Here is a 22,327-nt window from a genome sequence, read left to right as displayed (position 1 = left end):
GCCCTCCTCCGTGTGAGTGCAGGCCCACGGGAGTGCTGATGTCCACACCTGCCCGCATCCCTCGGCAACACCGAGATCGCAGTATGCTGATCATGAAGCCCCACCCTGAGGCTGTTTCTTGGCCGTTCTAGCTCTGATTCACACAAAAATGCAGTCTCGGGCATGGACTCCCCCCACGCTTACATCCGGTTTAGTGTGCGGATGCTGACCTTCTCCACTATCATTAACAAATCGGCATTTAAAGGCTCCGTTCCTTACTGTGAAATAGGCAGATGTCAATCTTAAATCACGTAACTGCCCATAAATCAAAGCCATATTATAAGCCTCTTAATTTCTCGCTCACTCATTGCACAGTTTCACACTCAGGTTTGCACAAACGTGCGAAGCCCATCTCCCGCACCAACGCCGGGAAGCAGCGCAGGACAGCGCGGCGGCCCTGGCCGGCGGACGGAGCGGCGGGGCACGGCGCTGCCCGCTGGGCACACCCCCGGAGGCTCGGCGTGCTGCTCTCGCCGCCTCCCACCGAACAAAGCCGCTCCCCCGCGCACGGGGCACGCCCAGCGCCCTCAACACCCGCTCCCCGGCGCTCGCCAGCCCCAGCAGCGCGCGGCAGCAGCGCGCCGCAGCCATACACACAGAACCGCCGCCCTGCCCGGAGCCGGCCCCGCTCCCCCTCCCCTCCCTCGCCTGCAGCCGCCGCCGAAGCACCGCCCGGCTCCCTCCCCTCACTTCCCCTCCCTCCCCTCAGCGGCCGCACCCTCGCGGCAGGAGCCGCTCGCCGCCGCTGCCGCCGCCGCCCCGCCCCGTCCCGCCCCGCGCGCCGCAGCCCCGCCCGGCCGCGGCTCCGGCGGGCGCAGAGCGCCGCGAGCAGCCATGATGGTGGGTCCGGGGCGGCCGCGGAGCCGGGCCGGGGCGGGGCGGGGCGGGCGGCGCGGCCGGGCACTCACTAACCTGTGCGCTTTGTCTCCCCTCACCCTCCCTGCCGCCGGCCGTGCCCCTCCGCGCCCCCCGCCCCCGCCGCCGCCTCGCCCCCAAGCAGGAAGGCTCGGACGACGGCCCAGATTTCCTCTCGGAGGAGGACCGAGGTGTAAGTGCTGCGGGGAGGCGTCGGGACCCCGGCGCCTGGGGCTGGGCGTGGGGGCGGACAGGGTCGGCCTCTCTTCAGGGGCTTCCGGGCGCTGTTGGCCCGAGCCCGCCGCGTGGGTGCCGGAGGGAGGCGGGTTGCCGGGCGGCGAGCGTCCGGGCTGGCTGTCTGTCTGTCCGTCCGCCCGCCCGCCGGGATCTGCTCCTGGCACAGTCTCCCGCTGATATCGGCGTCTGTGTGCGTGTGCTCTTCATTATTCTGTCACCTAAGTTTTGGAAGGACAGTTCTCTCATGCTGTCGTTGGAATAGCTTGGGAGGGGTTGTGCCCCGGCCCCCTCCCGCTGCACACGCCCGGCGGGGCTGGTCCTGCCCAGGTTTACCAACCCTGGGGAGCACCAGGTTCCATCGCCAGCCGCCATCCAAGGCCTGGGAGATGCAGTCCTGTTCTCCCTTCTCCCTTCAGGCCCGAGGGGCTCTCCCATAGATAACAATGGGACACTTATATTGCAGACACATGCTGCATAACAAACTCTTTATTGGAAAGAAGTTCTGTTGTTGGGACAGGATGCCACAATTATGTTTCTTACTGAGAAAACCTTTTTTTCCGCCCTCCTCTTTCTGCCCTTAGTTTCTCTTCTATCTGTATCCGTATTTCTTTAATTTGCTTGCCTCTCTTAAGCAACAAATCAGCTAATCTAGTATAATTTAGTCAGACTGATTACTCCTGTCACTTAGTATCTTGAGAAAGACCAACTGTGAGCAAGGTAGGTGAGCAGCTTCAGGGTCACTTAGGTTCCCTTGGCTGTTGGTGGTTATTGAAGTGACTGTGTACAGTGTATTACTAAAAATACAAAAATCTGAGAAACACTGTGATGGTGCATGTTTTATCATGCACACCACAGTCAGGTGTTAAATTTAGTGCATTTTATGTTCCAGTTTATGACCAGAAATGTAAAAAGGCATTCTAATATTGTATCATGCCAATTCTGGCCACTGTAAAGCTTTCGTCTTTATGTATATAGCTACTTTACTAAGAATATTGAATAAAAGAGAGAGGAGGTAGAAATCGTTGTTGTCCTTTGGGTGTCTTCAGAACAAGGACTGCAGAATTTACTAACTGTGGAATTTTAACTACATTGGTATTTTACATAGGTTGTCCCTGGTACTTAGGAACGGCCTTTGGTGCGCACAGTTAAGTTGCCTTTACTGAAGATGCAGGTAGAACATAACAATGCAGATCTCACCTCGTGTGAAACTTGTTTGTTTGGCTGGTTATTAACCCTCTAAGGCTGCAGGTCGTTAAGAGTTCACAAGGTAATTTGAAAACCTTAAGAAATCTCTTAGCAGTCTTGTTTGTACTGTTGCACAATATACCATCTCAGTTGGCCAAGTGTGGTCTTTTTTTACTGCATCTTCATCCAGTACTGAGGAATTAAACTAGAACAGTGTCCTTATCATTTCCCTGATTTTTTTTTTAGGGTTTCTTATTTCCAATCACTGGTCACTGTGGGGCTTTAATTTTTTCTCTTCTGTGTAAATCTCTGGGGTTAAAACACGGGTTGTTATCTGCATGATTTTGTTTGTGATATGGGAAATTAATCAGAAGCAATATGGCAGTCTGTTCATGAATGGATTTGCTGTGCTCTAATCTTCAAAACTGTAGTACTTTTTTTCTTACTAGTAAAAATAAATATCTTTTCATAACATGATTCCCTAGTTCTGTTTTGTTGTCTTCCTGTCCTTGCAATTAAATAACGAGTAGGTCAAGCCTTTATTTGAAAGCATGGATGGCAACTTCTGGTTGGAGTAATTGAGCTTTTAGTTTTGAAAAGCAATATTCTTGCCTTTGTTGAATTTAGATATTGCTGTGACAACTGTACTTTTAATGCTGCAGGAATTTGTTGGCTACAGTCGTGTTAAGTTTAACGTTAGGGTGATGGGATGAAAGAGGGCTGGAATTTATGCTGATGCCACACTGAAGAGTAATTCTCAAACAATTGTGTTACACCATATGGAGCCTTTTCTGGAGAACTGTAAAACAGAGTACTGAGAATCATCTTTGAGGAAGTAGAAGTGGGTGGTCTGTAGAAGGAACTTATTATAAATGGTCTGCTTAAAATCAACTTGTGGGAATTGCTTTTCTGAATTTCCCTTAGGAAGACTGGATTGAGTTTGCTTGGTGTAACTTGGGTCCTATTGAGATTTTTGTGCTCTCTCTAACATAAACAATACATGCTTTGAAAAGTGGTGTAGTATTGCTCCATTAGTACTGTCTTGTGTATCGTATAGCTATATAATCTTTAGCTGGCTTGGCTGACACTTATTCAGAGGAAATGAGCTATCCTATAGAACAGGTCTGCTGGAAACTTAATGCTGTGAAAACACTTTGAAAGCTTTTGTTGTAAAGGTATTCTTCATCCCCTTGCTCTGTGTATTTATCTGCCTGTAAAGAACCGGCTGAAGAAGGGGTCCTTCTACTCTAACATTTTTGGAAGAGCTCAGAGCATGGACATTACTGTTAATGGATGACATTACCTAGGAATGTAATACTTGGTTGTTTCCCTTGTCTCTACCAGATTCCACCCATTATCATTTGAAGTTTAATTGATCCTTAAGCAAGAGCTTAGATGTTAAATCCTCTCCTTGCATTGTGTTGTCTTTTAGTACTGTAACATCGCTTGGCCTGGGTTTGGCTTCTGGTGTTTTCTAGACCCTTTGAATAGAACAGGGACTTTCTTGGTATAGCATAGGAAACTGTAAAGTAACAAAATTAAATCAGTTTTTGTTTTGCAAGTTCTTCAGCATGGATTTAGATTACATGTCTAAGCATAAAATTATTATGCGATATTGTATGTATTAGACTTGGAGGGGGCAAGATAAAAAGGGACAGTCCTATCTCTATTTTTTCCGTACTTTAAGGTGCTTTCATTTCAGTTTTCTTCGGTATCGGACTTCTTTTATTTTTTCATTTTCTCCTTCCTTTGTGACTAGAAAACCATCCATTGGTGGCAGTTTTATTTTGGAACTAGTGATGCAGAGTTTGTTTAAGTTTGTGATGTGATGATGTTGTTTGTGAATTCAGTTTCCAGTAATGCAAAGTGAATTGTTGTGTGACACGAATACATTTAAATTCCTTCAACTTTCTGATTGTCTTTGACACCTTTCATAAATGCTGCATTACCATTGCAGATGAAAACGTTCCCTGTTGGCAGTCAGGCTACACAGCATAATTTAACATACGATTAAACTCTTCAAAACTCTTACAAACTTGGTATAAATTAAACAAATAGTCCTGTATAGTTGTATGTCATAGGCAAAGTCATAGGTAGTTCTTAATCCTATCTCAGCACAGATAGGACTTTTGTATCTGAAGTTGTGAATAGTGCATATAGATCAGGCTGCACTGCACTGGATATGGTCTAATGACAAACTTTTATCAGCTGTTATACCAAATTTTAGAATTTTACATGGTACCACTTTGAAAAAAAAATAAAAAGAGGTGGAAAAGTATTTTGGTAGAAATATTTGTGACCTGTGAAAGACTACAAAAATACCATTTAGACAGTCCAGATCATTTGCTGAGATTACTCAGTCTGTTAACATATGCTGGGGGGACCGGAGAAAAACACACAGTACCCCAGACAGTGTAACCACAAAAACCTTTTTACACGCTGAAAAATGTGGTGTCATGACATAAGGGAGGCATTGGTATGTCATTATATTTTTCTTTCCTAAATTAGATGGTAAGCACATTGGAAACTCAGTAGGAGCTTGGAGGTTCTGCCTCTGAGAAGTGATCTGCAAGGAGCCATTGCATGATAATATGCCTTTGTGTGAGGCAGTGACCCCCTAAACCTTGGGAAAACAAAACAAAAGGCAATGCCTGAATCACGTGTGTGAATATGTTACTGTGCAGTCATTTTAATGATTTCCAACTTCACTGTAAGGAAAAGCTATTACTACTTGTGTAAGAGCTATTGAACTGTTATATTTTGCTAGCCTTAGCACAATATGCTAGAGTGCATGATTTTGGTTTACTTTAATACACTAATTCTAAGATACATGAGTCTGGTTGCTGCTACATAGGCAAGAGTTGTCCGTGCATCGAGGTTAACAGCAAGACTACAGTAGGATCTGACCACTGTGATTTAAGATAAAGGTAATTTATGGAAAACAAGATTTGGCAGTGATGCTTTTGTCCTAGTGCTTTTCCAGTGCCTCACAGCATTACCTTCAAAATCTGCTCATATGTAACCTCTGTACTATGTGTTGTGGATACTTAAAGCATTTTTGTACTTAAGTATGGACTTAAAAATGCAATCCTGAAAAAAATTAATGGAGAAAAAGTCCAAATCTCTGTATGGTAAAGCATTTTTTATACTGTAGGATGGGATATTGGTAGAAAAAATGCAGCATCAAAGAAAACACTGTGTCTTAGTAAAAAGTATGCCGTGTGAGTGTGATGTTGAAATATTTTTTGACAATGTGATTGGAAAAGATTTCAGAGTTAGCCTTAGTGCTTGTAAAAACATTCCAAATGTCTGTTGGTCATGATGATGAAATCGTCATGAGACAAATTCCTCCAAATTCCTCTAGAACAAGGGTGCAAGAGCGAGGGGACTTGAATTTCCAGTTGGGGTCTCGATGAGGTTAGTTACACCAAGTACTGTTGAATGAAGCCTTTGGTCCAGTTACTGCCAAATATTGTGGTGCTCAGATAATACTGCAGTTTTGCTATATTTTATCATTGTCTCTTTTTTTTTTTTTTCAATGTGACTTTGGAATTATTTTGTGAAAGAGTTCAGGTTTCTTGTCTTGTAGAAAAAAATATGTGTATTTCTTGCACTTTTGCCATTTCTCATGCTCATTTTGAAGACATCAAAGTCTTTGGTTTGAGTTTTTTGCTTTGAGCTTTTTCAGAAAAGTATTTCCAAGAAGACTTAGTTCTGTGAAGTTTAGGATATTTTTTTATGCTTTTTCATTATATGATGAGAGATGTTGAACAGAAGAATAGTGGAAGACAGTGTGAGTAAATCAGGTCTATAACAGCTCTTGCTTCTTTGAAATATAGAACCACTTTTCTCCTTAAAAGTACCTTTCCAACTGTTAGTATCTTTATAATTACCTTTACATATATTTACTTAGGACAGATTATTAGTTCAGAGGAGTGGGGAGAATAAAGAGAAAAATCTACCAAACTTGTTGCTATCGGTAAATGTACTTTGTCTTGAGCATCTCAATTACTAGCAGGTTAACAATGTACAGAAATGAAATTAGTGCACTAACACGGAGTAAAGGAGCTTATTATTTGTATGGTCATTTGTGCAATGAGAAGTACTACTGGATTTCCTTTTTCTGCTGGAAAGAATCTTTTAATGTTGGGGGGTTTTGTGATCTGTCTTGTGCAGTGGAAGATCAGGGTTCATTTCAAAGGAAGAATAATAATGGAAATATAGTTTACTTTTTTTTTTTTTTTTTTTAAATTTTAAGCTAAATATATTTTTCTCTCTTTAGCTTAGAGCAATAAATGTAGATCTCCAGACCGATGCTGCTCTGCAAGTGGATATCTCAGATGCACTCAGTGAGAGGGATAAAGTAAAATTCACGGTCCATACAAAGGTAAAAACCTGGGTTTGTACACGCAACAGTTATTAATTATATACAAAAGAGAGTTTGCTTAAACTGTTTATTGAAACAACGTGTAACACAGTCCAGAGGAAATGAGAAAGTAGAATTATCTCCTGTTTAAGAGGCTGTGTAGCTACAGTGCATAAGAAAAAGATGACTAAGAGCTAAAGAACTGTTTAGAAGAAAGTTATGTTCATTTTTTTTTTTGTATTGATGTGTTGTCATGTCATTTCCATGCTTATTCATTAGCCTGTTTGCAGGTAGAATCTTTACTAGACATGAATATACTTCAGTATAGTTTTTTAAATTAAATTAGATTTTATTGTAATTTCAGATTCTAAGAACATGTGTTGTAATTTTACATTCAGGGATCATTTTTAATTACTATTGTTTGACTTTTTTTTAGATTTGAATGTTTATTGACTGCAGAGTGACAGAATAATTAAAGTTGAATAAAGTATCTGGACATCATTAAATCCTTATCTCCTCCCTCACTCTCACCATTAAATTAGAGTGTGTGAGAGCACATTGCTCAGGATTTGTCCATTTGGGTTTTGATTACAGAATCATAGAATCACTTAGGTTGGAAAAGACCTCTAAGATTGAGTCCACCATTAAACCATGTCCCTAAGTGCCACATCTACACGTGTTTTAAATACCTCCAGGGATGGTCACTCAACCATTGCCCTGGGCAGCCCCTTCTAAAACTTGACAACCCTTCTGGTGAAGAAATTTTTTTAATATCCAGTCTAAATCTCTCCTCGTGCAACTTGAGGCATTTCCTCTTGTCTTGTGACCTGTTACTTGAGAGGGGAGACCAGCCCCCAGCTGGCTACAGCCTCATATCAGATACTTGTAGAGAGTGGTACGGTCACCCCTGATTTTTCTCCAGACTAAATGTCACCAGCTCCCTCAGCTGCTCCTCATCAGATCTGTGCTCCAGACCCTTCACCAACTTTACTGTACTTCTCTGGACATGCTCCAGCGCCTCTATGTCTTACCTGTTGTGAGGGACCCAGACGTGGACTCGAGGTGCGGCCTCACCAGTGTCCAGTACAGAGGAACTGTGACTTCCCTGGTCCTGGCACGTTATTTCTGATACATGTCAGGATGCCATTGGCCTTCTTGGCCGCCTGGGCACATGCTGGATCATGTCCAGCCACTGTTGACCAGGTTCTTTTCCAGCTGCTCTGCCCCAAGCCTGTCACACTCTCTGGGGTTGTGACCCAAGTGCAGGACCTGGCTCTTCACCTTGTTGAATCTCCTGCAATTGCCCATGGATCCAGCTGGTCCAGATCCTTCTGCAGATCCTTCCTGCCCTTCAGCAGATCAATACCTTCACCCAACTTCAATCTGCAGATTGACTAAGGGGCACTTGATTGCCTCATCCAGATCATCGATAAAGATACTAAACAGATTAAATTGATAACAGGATTAAACTGATAAAAATATTAGAGATGTCTATGAGAGCAGACACTCCACAACCTCTTTGGGCAAACATGCCAGTTGATTGCTGCACTAATTAAGATGAGGGTACTTACTGTGGTATGAATTTTTGGGGACATTTTTGTTGTTCCTTCAAGTTTTTTTCTCATCTATTAATGAAAAACATTGTGGGTTTTTGTTGTGGTTTTCTTCCTCCCTACCTCCTTCCCCCCCATAACTCTACCTCCTTTTACCCTTCCAGAGTTCCTTACCAAATTTCAAACAAAATGAATTTTCTGTTGTCCGGCAACATGAAGAGTTTATTTGGCTTCATGATTCTTTTGTTGAGAATGAGGACTACGCTGGCTATATTGTAAGTACTGATATTCTTTTGGTTTATATGTGCTGTTTTCTGTGGGCTGTATCAAAACTGCTTGAGACTGCTTTTAAATGCAGTGGAAACAGGAGGTGTTCATTCTGTATAAAATCAGATCAGCTTCTCTAATACTTAATTTTATGCAATTACACAAAATTAATGGTTGAAGCAAGCTTGGAAGAAAGCTACTGTAGCTGTCATACTTTCTTGCCTTTTACTCCTAAGGAATGAGTAGTTTAATTTGTCTCCAAGTGTATTTTTATGCCACCGTGTTAAAAGTGTGGGAGAGAGTTGAACTGTGTGACTTGGTGGTATTGTTTTTGCAAGGTAATGTTTAACTTAGTTACAAGTTCCATGTTGCCTGTGTTTTAGCTGGAATGGCAGAGTGAAGTAACTAGACTTTTTGAGTTCTCATTATAAAGATCAGAATCATTTTTCCATAAATAAGAGGAAGGAAAAAACAGTTTAAATACCATGTGGAACTACAGGGAACCTCAATATGTAGTAACTTATGGTTTGAAGTTTATTTCAGGCCTTCCAGGAGCAGAGGTTTCAAAAGAGGCACTGTATGATAGTGCATATTAAAAATGGTGCTGCTCTTCATATGTTAATTGCAAATAGGAGTATTTGTCATCTTGGTGTGAAAGTTATTCATTTTGTGTTGGGGGAGGTGTTTGCTGATTCAGAGCATAAACAGATACTTCTAATTGATTAGTGGGTACATTATAATGAGTATAATCTGTGATGTGTCATACTATTCTTGAGCTAGTCTTTTCTTAGTCAGAAAAGCTATTTGAAGTGACTAGACCTTCAGTGTGGTAATAACTAGTTTCAAATGGTTGACCGTCTAGATATGGGATTTTTTTGGTTTTTTGTAAGTGTTAATATAATGGGCCAGTATCGGTAAACTAAAATTTAAACTTAGTTTAACTTTGTTCTGTGTTCCTTTCCTGACAACAATTCAGGATTAGTTTGACTGTGGTGTTTTCTCTTTCAGTGTTAATATACTGTATTATAAAATTAACCTAGAGACTTGTTGACTAGGGGCTTTGTTATTTAAACACGTGTCTTTAATGTCAGCAGTGCTGCAAGAAAGAGCTAGTGTCTGCAAACAATAGGGAATGGTTTTCTTGGTTTAAAGTTTTGGGGAGTTATAAATGGATGGTGTGAAAACAGTCGTGGAATTCTTCTTTTTTCTTTAAACAAGAAGTAATCCTTAGCAACTAAGCTAAACCAAAACTAATTAAAAAATAATTACTTCAAGTTTTAATTCATTGTCATGGGAAATGAAGTATTATTTGGTTTCTGTTGTAATTAAACTGAAGCCATTAGTTAATACTCTAGTAATCTTCAAGGACGCTTGACCGAAATTGGTATAGTAATGCCATGTGTATAACTCGTGAAAGAGAGACTTCATCTAGAAATGCTGTAATGAATGATGAAAGAGAGAAACATGTATTAAAAAGCTGCAGGCAGTCTACAGTTCCTGTACTGTGAATGGGTGTTGTTTGACTGAGAAAATGAGAACTTAAAAAAAATTGGATTCAATTCCAGATTCCACCAGCACCACCCAGGCCTGATTTTGATGCCTCCAGGGAGAAACTGCAGAAACTTGGAGAAGGGGAAGGATCAATGACTAAAGAAGAATTCACCAAGATGAAACAAGAACTGGAAGCGTATGTAGACTTTATTACTACTTTATTTATTTATATTCCAAAACTTCTATTGCTGTTTACTGTCCCATGTTTCCAGTTTCACTGTAATGGTTCTCTGTGAAATACAGACTTGAGAATCCAGGTGTTATGTAAACAGGGTTAATCTCAGTGATCATGATCAGTGCCATTAGGAAAATTGTAGAAATAATTTCATGGAAGATCATCTGAAACAGGAAATACATCAGCTTGTTCTTGAGCGTTCTTTTATAAGAAATAAAGTACTTAGATGCTTTTCTTCACAGAACATCTGCAAAGGGAGGAGATAACCTCTTTTTTAGTTCTGGTGTTCCACATTTTATAAGCATAATGAGACTTCAAGGTTATACATATAGTGATTGGGAGTAGGAAGTTGTGCATATGGTTGGTACTGTAAACATGGATGCCAACCTTCTGTTCCCCAAGAAATACGAAGATTACTAGAAAATTACTTTTTTGACACTTTAAAAAATTTTTTTTGCACAAGGAGAATATACTTCCTGAAAATACTATTTTCCCTTAATATGAATTTAATTTATATTGAAATATCTGCTCTGAAGCTTCTTGTTCCATATGGAGTTACACAGTGAAGTTTCTCCTTGCTTCGTCCATTTTATCATGCATTCACTTCTTTGATCTTTTCCTGTCATTGGTTTCAGTTTTCAAGTGTATATTTACGCTGCTTCTAGACTGCTTCTATCAAGAGCTCTGAATTGGCAAGAAAAGTACATAGAACTGTTAGAACTGCTGCTTTCTCTCCGAACTTCAGCTGCTGTGAGCAAATATCTTAAAAAGCTCTGTATTAGTGATATGTACAGCATAATTTATAGCAGAGTAGATATACACTTCATATGCAGAAAACTGGAAATGAGCAAAACACTATAGATTTTAAAGAATCTGGTTTTCCAGCGGCCCTGATCATGATTCTCTTGTGGTCTGGTTAGGGGTTGGATAACACAGAAAACTTTGGGTTTCTTCTACTGCCACCTCCATCCTCTGCATCCTCCTTTTTTGTCTTCACTGAATGACTACTATCACTGAGATCAAACATCTCCCAACACTGGCCCTGCTGGTTTGCTGGTATGTAAATCTTAAACTCCTTGCACATAGTGGAAGGAAAAGCGTTGATTATAATTTTGCTGTTTGACCTCAGAATGGGAAAAAGAGCCCTTTCCTCATTTTTTAGATGAGTTGCATCTTACTGAATTTGCAAAGCACAATGAATTCTAGCAAACTGGTATTGGTAAGAGTGCCTTCCTCTTAATTAAATTGCAAGTGAGTGATTGCTTTGAAGCTGAGTTGGCTGAACTGGGCAACTGTGTGATTATTATGGTTAAATGTGATTTTTTTGTTGTACCTACCAAATGCAGCTCTTAATTTCACTTTTAGAACCACGAAGTGAGACATCAATGTAAGCTTTGGCTCAAAAAGGCTAGGTGCTTTAACACGAAATAAAAGACTGGCTAATCAGCTAACAAAAGTATATGAACTATATAAATAAGTAAGGAGGGTGCAAATGGGCAAGGGGATGGAGATGGGGAGGAAGGAATTTGCACATCAATACATAGTGCCTAGGGACTGTAGTCTGTACCTCAGTTTCTTGATTTTTGGGGTGCTGGGGAAAGGACAATGAAATGAGGTTACAGTTTCAGCAGACCCGCATCTGTTAGCTAACCATAAAAATTAGAGTGTCTTTGTTGACTCTTCATTAAAAGTCTCTCTGTAATGTGTTTGGGCTTCAAATTTCTCCCTAGTATTAACACTGTACTATTTATTTATGTCTCTATCAAACATTGGAGTGATAAACTCCATTATATCAGCTTGTAATTTTGTACCCTTCCTTAGGGTCTCTTAAAGCTGCTCACTAGGTTTATCTCAAACTTAATTGCTTCATACAAAATTCTTATGTCTGTCTTATTTCTTGTTTTTAGTGAATATTTGGCAATATTCAAGAAGACAGTTGCAATGCATGAAGTGTTTTTGTGTCGCGTGGCAGCACATCCTATTTTGAGAAAGGACTTAAATTTCCATGTATTCTTGGAATATAATCAGGATGTGAGTATTGAAAACTGAATTGCTGGTGAGAGAAATCAAGATGTACTTTTATGGTAGGATGGAAAATTGATTAAGAGGGAATTACCTCCTGGAGGAAATTACATCAATTCCTTCATGCCAGACATATTTGTGTTGTAAAAGTTAGAAATTAGTTTAGTCTGTAGGAGTTCATTTTCTGCCACCTGGGGAACCAAATGCACTATATGCTCTAACCTCGGCATCAAAAATATTACTGGAAATCCAGTATATTTTGGATTTAAAAGCTGAGCTTTTGGGTGATTTCACATGACAGTATACTTTTCCACTCTTTGAATTTTTTTTTTTTTTTTTGCTATGAGAAAGAATTATGCAACAAAATGGAACACTAATTTTTAGCATTTGGAACTGTGGTATAAATTCTGTTGCTAACAAAACTAGAGAGAATTTCTAATGAAATGTTCTGATAAATAAAACCTTTTTGTTAATGATGGAAATGAAAATGTGGTTAATTTTTTTCTAAGTGTTGGACTAGTGTGGCTATCCATATGTAAATACTGAATTGAGGTAATGGAGAGTACTTTTGGCCTCGTAACTCTTTGGCGTTGGAGTTAGTGGTTGCTCGTATTCTGCAAAGAGTTTCAGTTACTTTTTAAAATTGCGGAATCAACATTGAAAGAAATTATTACAAAGACTGGTTCAACTGCATACATACTTAATTCAAAATGTGTTACAGAGGTTCCTCTGTTGCTTGATGTACAAATGCTTATGGATTCAGGCAGTCAAAACTGGGTGAAGTTAGATGGACAGGAGGAGTGTGAGGGGGCTTAAACCAGCATTATCCTCTGGAAGTCAAAGATCTGCCATTCACTGAAGGGTGAAACATGGTTGTATTAACTATAGTTACATCAACTCAGCTGTACTGTGCATGATAAATAGTGTGTTATTGATAACTGAAATGTACACTCTGTACATTTGGTACTGTCTGTAGGTGCTAGAATGTTGCTGATTTTTTTTTTTTTTTTTTTTGCCTAGAATAGTATTTTAGGTGATGAGCAATCTAGTAAATGAGGTAGTCTTCATTGGGGATGCAAGGTGCCCTGTCCCCATTAGTGTAGAGTGTAAGAGTGAACAGAGAACAGGAAAGTTGCTTTAGGTGTAGCAAGCAGGGGTATGTAATTCTGTGATTTCTTTTTTAAAGCTTGTATTGCCTCCAGAAAATGACTGAACTTGGTAAATTAATTTGTTTTTCAGTTGAGTGTTCGTGGGAAAAATAAGAAAGAGAAACTTGAAGACTTCTTCAAAAATATGGTTAAATCAGCAGATGGTGTCATTGTTTCAGGAGTAAAGGTGATTACTGCTTAACATAGCAAGATTTAAAATGTATGAACATTGTTGTTGTCCTTTTAAATGAAGCAGAATTTTACATAGGTACAAATATGGGATTTTTATAGTGATGTCTAACTTAAGAATTAGTGGCAGACCATGGGTGAGAACTTGTGGCCTGGATGCAAAATAATTGAGAGCTTTCTTGTGGGATTGAGAGCTTTCTTGTGGGCTTTCAGTACTCTTTCTCCTGTTCTGTGAAATTAAGCTTTTTTTTTTTTTTTTTTTTAAATAAACATAGATAATTGATAATATGGTTGGATTTTTTTGTTCAGGCCTGCCATTTTATGTAGTGGAAAGGAGAACTAGGTGTGACAACTGCTTCAGTTCAGAAGTTACTAATTGAGTGAATTTTCCCAGTCTTGTAGAATCCTTTTACTATTTCAAGGCTAGAAGCAGCAGTAGAGGTTATATGATTTTTCCCAGTAGATGTAAGAATGTAACTGAGGGGGGAGAAAAAGAAGAAAATACAATTTAATTTTCACTTTTCCAAAAGCTACAAGATTGCTTTTATAACAAACAGAAGTTCTGCAGAGGATAATTTTTAATTTCTTTTCTTTCTAGTGGTAATAGCAATTTTTACAAGAGTTAAAAGTTTCTAGGTTCAAAGTCTTGGTTTTTGAAACTGCTGGAAAGTGGATATAACCATGGATTAAATATGACTTGGGGAAAAAAAAAGTCCAAATAACTACTACATTCATAAGAACATTGTTCAAAGCCCATGCTGTAGGCTATTTCATGGTATTGAGCATCTGTGTTATTTTAGAGGGTTTTTAAATATAAGTATTAAACCAATTATGTCAAGTTATAATACAGAAAATACTAACAATTACCTGTGTTTACCAAATTGACAGAAGTATGTCATTAAGATCAGTGTTCTGAGCTAGGAGTTCAAATCATCTCATCTGAGACCACAGCCTCTGTACTGCTGGGTGACTTTCATCCCTTCTCCCCTTTTTCTAGGTAGATGCTTTTTTAAATTAAGTACTTGACATGTATTCTATTTCTGTCACCCTTGGTGACCCTTTGATGTTCCTTCATGTTTAGTAACAGACCTTTAGAATGCTTGTTGCAAATTCTTAGTTCTTGCTAAATTCTTAATAGAACTTAAGATCATTATATAAGTGGAGAAGAAATCAGTTTACATAAATGGTGTTTTAGACAATAAAAATAGCTGCATTTCCTGTCACAGCAACAGTGAAATGTACAAATTTACTCTGCAATTGCTCTGTAGAGAGTGAGTGAAATCCTGTTTTTTCAATTGTTCTCTTTTTTTTGTAGGATGTGGATGACTTCTTTGAACATGAGAGAACATTCCTTGTAGAATATCACAATCGAGTCAAAGACGCCTCTGCCAAATCTGATAAAATGACAAGATCACATAAAAGTGAGGTTTTTTCCAGGGTGAAAATAGTAGTGGTTAAAGTGTACAGAAGTTGTTAATGAGGAGAAGTAATTTTTAGTTTTCTTTTTGCATGTGAAAAGTGAACTAATTTCTCCAAGAGTAGCCTTCAGAGTCTAAAGAAGTTCAATCTGACTTTCTAAGTTTAGGCTTTGCTGCAGTAGACTATATGGGGTAAGAACAGCCTGGTGCAACACTGAGGATACCTTGATTCTTCATGCTGTCTGCTTGAAAAGAAGTACACTTTAAGTATTAATATTCTGTTGAAGTCTGACTTAGTCATTTATGTGTAGAGGTGGGTAGTATGGCAGTACATGTGATTTTACACCTAGAGAAGTTGTTATTGACTGGATGTGCTTGATTCCACCAAATGCAATCTCTTGGCACACTGGGCATTGCATTACCTTGCTAACTAAGTACTTTTGCTTGTAGCAAGCTCCTGTTTGGGCCATTGTTCTAGACTAGATTTCCATTTTTTAGTTGTTTAGATTGGAGGCTGGAATGTGTACATTCAGTGGCCTGGTTTGCAGGACCCCTTTTCATACTGAGACAAGATTTTCCACTTGCGTGTTGATTTGTCTTTGTGAGCTCAGTGCTAGCTAATGTGATTTCTGAAAGCTCTAGATGGTCTTCCCAAGTGCAGTTCATTTATTTGAGAAAATGAAAAACCTTTGGGTTAGGACTATTGTGTTTGATTTAGGATTACTGTGTTTTGAGAAGCTCAGAAAAAATTACCTATATTGCCCTTGATTATAAGTTTTTGTGCCTAGATAAATCAAAATTGATCTTCCAGATTCTGTCTGCTTCTTCAGAGTTTGGGTCTTATTTACAGATACTGTCTTTGCTGTCTAAAGTAATATAGTTCGCACAAGACCAGGTCACAAACGTTTTATGAATCTTCATTGATAAGATCTCTAAAGTGGAGTTTGAATGAGACATTAAACCAAGGATTTTCTGAGTTCTTCAGACGCTTCTCTTGCTGTTGTATGAAGACTGAGTCTTTTGTAGTTTTGGTATCTATGGTAGGAGGTGGAAAGAGTCAGTTATGGCTCAGTGAATTACTAAGGGGCCCTGTGTCTGCATTCAGTACCCACGTGAAGTGGTTCCTGGTGTTTTTGGTTGCTTTCCTAAAATGAGAACTGAACTTCCTTCATAGTAATGAAGTGCCAAGATTTATTTACAGAGTGAGAATGGCTTTTACATTGGTTGTAGAACCAAGAAAATCCTTTGAAATGAGGTTTTGAAATGAGGAAATCTGACGGGAAACTCATGACAAAGCTTCGTTGGTTTCCAGGCTCGAATCACATAGGATGTTTATTGACAACTTTTACCAAACTGTGAATTGGGACAAATGGCACCTTTGGAAATTCTAGCTAGAGGAGTAGAGCAATGACCTGGGAAAGCTGTTTTGGAAATGGGCAATCTGTAGTTTATGGATAACATGATCAACAGAGAGGTGCAGGGCTTGAAAATACACTGACTTACTATTTCCAGCAGAAAATCTGTTTTTATGTTGAAATGGGAGGAATAGAAGGGGAGATTAATAGCTTCCTAATACCATTCTTCACTGTAACCAACTGCACTGATGACGTGTGGAGTAATGAATTGTGTGGAAATTGACCCACTCAATCTCTCAAGGTTGTGTTATCAAAAAAAAAAAAAATCTGCTTAAAGGCATATAAACTTCAGAAAAAACAAGCAAATGTATTTTCCTGTTCATTGCTTGGATCTGTTTGTTTTCATCATTCATTGATTTAATACTTAAAGCTCTTGAATAAAAGAAAGAAGAGGAATGAGATAGTAAAACAAGTGCTTGTTTGTTTTTCTAGATGTGGCGGATGACTATAATAGAATTGGTTCTTCATTATATGCATTAGGAACGCAGGACTCCACAGACATATGCAAGTAAGATATTGTTAATAACCTGTGAGATAATTTGCTATGTAGCAGTCTTCATGGTGACCTGCTGAGATTGGTAGCTCTTGTTAGGAGAAAACCAGAATTTCTTACAGCTGTATCACATTAAGATATTTGCTTCTCTAGTATTTCCTTTCTTTAGCAGACTGCGCTTAATACTTCCGCTTTAATATTTGTCTGTAAAAAAATGCTGTTTTCTACAGTCTGTAGAAAATTACACAGATGAGATGGAAAAGTCCTCATTGAATAAGAAAAAACCACAACTGTTCACCATTTTTTTTAAATGTTACAAATGCTTTTTACATGTGCAGCAAGTGCAGGTCTCAGTTGGAGTATATGCATTTTTTTAAGTGTACCAACATCTTGAAGAATAGTTGTGCTGTTCTGGCAACTTTACTGCCCTTAGGAAAATAAAGCAATCTACTGAGATCCCCAGAAATTTGAAAATAGCAGGGGGTCTCTATGTACAGATGTTTGTCCTTTAATCTTTCAGATTTGCTTGAAGATGAAGTCTAGTGTATCTGAAAATAAAACTTAGTTAACTAGCTTAAAGATGTCAGTGGTTATCAACATACACACATAGTTCATTTGTGTGATGTTGGTGTCCGTGTGACGACAGGTAGGACATAAATGTGAAAGTTAACTTATTAATTTACCTGAATTACAGTGACATACATCCAAATGTGGTGACAGCTTATATACCAGATACTTTGATAATAGTATGGATATTTGTTGTAGTCTGTTAGGGTCTGTCAGAAATCACATCTGTCTTCTGTCAAAATAGTATAATTTGATTGTAATTCAGTCTGCTGTAAGACTGAAGCCTTGTATTGTCTCCTGCAATGGAGATGTTGTGACACTGTTGCTCAGCATCCCTGAATTCCAACTAGGACATACGTCGTGTTTACTGGGTGAAGAAAAGTACATTCAAATTTACGTAAAGCACACTTGATAATAGTGTAAGACCATTGACCAGGGTGCTGGTGTTTGGGGTTTAATTCACAGAAGAATAAAGAATCCTTGAGGAGCTGAGCAATTATTCTTTACTTTAAAATATCCATCAGTTATGCTTTGTTTGTCATTTGCCTTTCTTACATTGCACAGTTCCCACATGTTTGAAGTTTCAAACTAGTATGTTCTCTGAGTTTTTGGATTATAATCCTAAGAAGTGCCTTTGCAGTCTTTCTTGCCAGATGCAGACTAGAGTGTGAGTTCTAGAAAGTAATTAGACTGTTTAAAACAATGTTGTAATATGGGCTGTTTCCTTTGCACAGGTTTTTTCTGAAGGTGTCAGAGTTATTTGACAAAACAAGGGTATGTACTATGAAACAGACCTCATGTGCCAACAAGGCATTAATAAGTGGATTAATATGTGAGCTTCTAGATGGAGCGTTTAAGCAATGTGTAGTATGGAATGAGAAAACGTAAGATTTCAGTCATGTGTTTTGTAAAATGATTGAACCTTAGGACTCTTCGGTTGACTAAACATTTCTAGGCAGTCTCCTGTAATACCCTTGTAAAGCTGCTCTTCCTCTAAAATGCACAGAGATCTTCCATACTTGTTACTGGGAATCACAGAACATGTTATGGATAAAAGAAATGAAGAAATGTAATCCTTTATCCAAAAAAATGGTGGCCATGCTGCTTTTTTTCTGGAGCCAAGATCGGTTTCTGCAATTATTTGACTGAGAAGTAGAATTGCTTATGCTTCTAATCAGTTTTCAAATATCTCTTCTTTTGCCTTACTTGTTTGGTTTGGTAGAGAGAAGATGTGGGCCATGTATCAGGAAAACTTTCAAATGAAAAATGTGTGTATTCCCTAAACTGACAATTGTATCTGCACAAATACATACTTGAAAGAAAATTAACAGAATTACTTGCTTCGACTCAAAATGTCGCATTTTAGAAATTATTTTTTTAAAAATTAGGGTTTAAATAATGCGCTTGCAGACTCTTTCTAATCTGTTTCAAATACAAGCAAATTAGTGTATTGGTTTTTTAAACCATTTAGTGCATGCAGTTACACAATTAGTCTGCAAAGGTGCCTTAAAAATTTGTTTTCCTTTGATTTCAACAACAACATAAAACTACTTGTGCAACTGTTAATATAAATTTGTTTCTCTGCATTTTTTCTAGCATATGATAAATATAATTGCTATTGGGAAAAAAGCAGTGTTTAATGTAGAAAGCCAGTTGTCAATTACTGCTCAGAGAGTAGCTTATTGCTTACATTTTAATACAAAATCCTAATATTGCTTCTCATTTTGCATCTTTTAAGTATCCTGTCATTAATGCCTGATCTTAGTTTTTGGAAAAGACTATCTGTCATGTACTGTATATTTTACGTTGAATTTGTATATACAAAAGAATATCCAAAGTTTGGATGTTTTAAGTTGATCCTTTTGCTTACTGGTTTTTTTTGTTTGGTGGTGGTGTTTTGTTTTGTTTTTCCAGAAAATAGAGGCTCGGGTATCTGCTGATGAAGATCTTAAACTTTCTGATCTTCTGAAATATTACCTTAGGGAATCTCAAGCTGCTAAGGTGAATTTATAGGTTTTTGTTCAGTGTTTCTTTTATACTGTGTTTTTTTAACGTAAAAAAAAGAGCGAGAGAAAGAGAAAGTGGTAAGAGATCATCAACTCATAATATAGATAGATTAAAATGCTGCCACCCTAGCCTGCAATTTCTTCCTTAGCTGTAGAACCTGTCTCTGGTGCATATAAGGAGTAACAAAGCAGTTGCTGATGTGGGACTGACTGTGTGGAACTGAGTGAGCCACTTGTCAAGGCCAAATCATGCAGTAATGAAACACATTGGAAGGGCTGTTTGTGTGTTTGCAGTGTGTTCGGTGCTTGTAATTGCAAGCAGTTCTGCTTTTTTTAAAATATTAAAATTGGGTATTCCATATAATCTACTAGTGCTGATACAAAAACGCATGGGCTGAATTTGATATTCTGTGCTTACAGAAAATTTCATTCTTACTGTTGTTTGATGTGACATGATTAAATAACGTCACAGAATGAGCAAGCATTTCACAGAAAATGTCTGTAGTAAGATCACAAACTGTTGCACCAAAAATGTTACTACTGTTTCTTGGGCTCTGTGTGTATTTCAAATGCATAATGTAAATGTAGTTTGTTTCTAATCTAAGAAGCTGTGAAATTTCCCATGATTTGCCTTCTTTGGCTTTCTGGAGTTTGATCTAAGCCGTCTGTTGCTGGCCTCTGTCAGACAAGGTGGAGACCAGACAGTATTATGTTTTGGATCTGATCTAGTATAGACAGACATTCCTGTGACTTGCAGAATGAAGTAAAGTGAATGCAAATAATTTAGTAAGAACTGAAATACAGCAAGAAGGACTAATATTAATTTGATTTTTTAATTGTATGGAATACAGTAAAATCCTTGGGTAGAGTCTTATAAACTCCATATAACCTTTGTTTTTTTAATAGGATCTCCTATATAGAAGATCTAGGTCACTAGTGGATTATGAAAATGCTAATAAGGCATTGGATAAAGCAAGAGCAAAAAATAAAGATGTGCTGCAAGCTGAAACTACTCAGCAAATATGCTGTCAGAAATTTGAGAAAATTTCTGAATCGGCAAAACAAGGTATTTGGGTGGTCCTTGATCCTATGTTACTACTTTTAATTTAACATTTTAGTATGTTCTTAATGAGAATTAATGTAATTAATGAATATAGGTTTTTGTACTGTTTCCTAAGCAGGAATATTATCTTTTAATGATTATTTACTTATTTTAGAACGTTCAAATTGTATTTTTCTTTGGCTCCTCATAGCTCTGATAGGCAGAGCAAAGTCTAAGTGCAAATTACTTGTTAAGCTTTTTTTTCACATACATAAGCTGGGATACAAAATGGTAACTGCTAGCAGTAATAGCAAACAAATACTTTAAAGTGTTGTTAAAATTCCCCTTTTGGTTTTGTGCTTTCTTCTGTGAAGGCACCAGTCTGTCACAGATATGATACTACATTAGAGAAGGGAGAAATAATGAAATGAGATTTCACTGAATTACAGAGTTAATAGAGAAAAGGAACCTTATTTACATGTTACTTTTCTTCTGGAAACTTACTGTCTTTTTTAGGTTAATACTTCAGTGAGTTAGTAGTTATCTGACTCATGATTTGTGGCAGATCTGTTCAAGGTTTAAACACCATGCTCTTTCGTTTTTATCACTGAAGAGTTGTTTGAGGCTGTAAATCTGGTTAATGATTCCTGTAAATGAGACAGTGGAGAATGAGTGATCCTGTTAGCCACAAAGGTATATGCAGAAAGCGCACTGTTGTTCTTCCTAGTTTTAACTTTAGTATATTCCTTAAAGACTTCCATTTATCACCCTTGAAAGAACAGTGCAGATGGAATAAGAGAAATAAATATTAAAAGCATTCATGTGGCAGTCTTTTTTCAAAAAAGCTTTTTGTCCTCAAAAGGTTCCTAGAGGTGAGGAACTGCAGTGATGGTTTGCTTTCTTCCAACTGTGTAGCAGCATTTTTGAGCCCAGAATGTGCTGAGATTAAACTCAAGATTTTTCTTTTTTCCTTCTCTCACCCTTTACCTCTTCCATCCTGAAGGAATGTCTGTTAATCACTGAGGTCACTAGCAGGATACTGTTACTGAGTCCGTTTCTATTTTCTATAGAACTGATAGACTTCAAGACAAGAAGAGTTGCAGCCTTCAGAAAAAATCTGGTGGAACTAGCAGAACTGGAATTAAAGCATGCTAAGGTAATTATGATCCTTTTTGGCCTATATTTCAAGTGATTTTGAATATTATATGCTTGATTAACCAGAATGGCTACATTTGTTGTATGATACTTCACATTCAGGAAGGGGAATTTTAAGTTAAGCATTGTTCAGAAAGGTGAACTTTCTTTAATAACAGAGAAGACAAAAAAGTACAAGTGGAGCGTGTCTCTCTGAGAGATTGGTATGCTTGAGGTGCCTTTGGAAAGCACATATCCTGGAAGAAAATTTTGCCTTCAGTTTTATGTTTATTTGGCTGTTTGATATTTACATCTGCAGAGTTTGAAAACTTGCCTATTTTTAAAATTTCATCTCACCATTTCACTTAGGAAGTGGTTTCTCCTGTTATCCAGATTTTGGGACTTGATGTATAGGATGTTAAGCATGAGATCACACTGGCCTGTCTGGTATGATGAGTATGTTTTTGAACCTTTTTGCCTTTAAACTCTAAACCATTAACAAAAGAGGCATGGTGCAGATAGCCTTTCCAGGAAAATTAATTTTTGTAGGAAAAGAACTTTTAAGGGGCCTGGACTGTCCTTAAATTTCACAATGTATTTGATTTCATGGACAAGTACAACACTCTCTTATTTGAACAATCTTATACCTGGAGGCAGTTTTCTTT

The 22,327-nt window shown here is 38.4% G+C and overlaps 1 protein-coding gene across 1 annotated transcript in view; it reads left to right on the top strand.

The window, feature by feature from the left end:
- Positions 1-834: 834 nt before the first annotated feature.
- SNX6 (sorting nexin 6) overlaps positions 835-22,327 on the top strand; it is a 29,743-nt gene continuing 8,250 nt past the window's right edge. Inside the window, exons 1-13 of the mRNA XM_082284412.1 lie at positions 835-879; positions 1,040-1,087; positions 6,599-6,703; positions 8,400-8,510; positions 10,068-10,189; positions 12,136-12,259; positions 13,490-13,585; positions 14,903-15,008; positions 16,853-16,928; positions 18,215-18,254; positions 19,395-19,481; positions 20,393-20,552; positions 21,599-21,684. Of these exons, the coding sequence (XP_082140538.1) occupies positions 874-879; positions 1,040-1,087; positions 6,599-6,703; positions 8,400-8,510; positions 10,068-10,189; positions 12,136-12,259; positions 13,490-13,585; positions 14,903-15,008; positions 16,853-16,928; positions 18,215-18,254; positions 19,395-19,481; positions 20,393-20,552; positions 21,599-21,684 (1,167 nt within the window). The 5' untranslated portion in view covers positions 835-873. The remainder of the gene's footprint in view (positions 880-1,039; positions 1,088-6,598; positions 6,704-8,399; positions 8,511-10,067; positions 10,190-12,135; positions 12,260-13,489; positions 13,586-14,902; positions 15,009-16,852; positions 16,929-18,214; positions 18,255-19,394; positions 19,482-20,392; positions 20,553-21,598; positions 21,685-22,327) is intronic.

The sequence above is a fragment of the Coloeus monedula genome (genome assembly GCF_965178545.1).
Source record: "Coloeus monedula genome assembly, chromosome: 6".
Classification (NCBI taxonomy): domain Eukaryota; kingdom Metazoa; phylum Chordata; class Aves; order Passeriformes; family Corvidae; genus Coloeus; species Coloeus monedula.
Note: the sequence above shows the minus strand (reverse complement) of the source record. Positions and strands in the feature narration are given on the sequence as shown.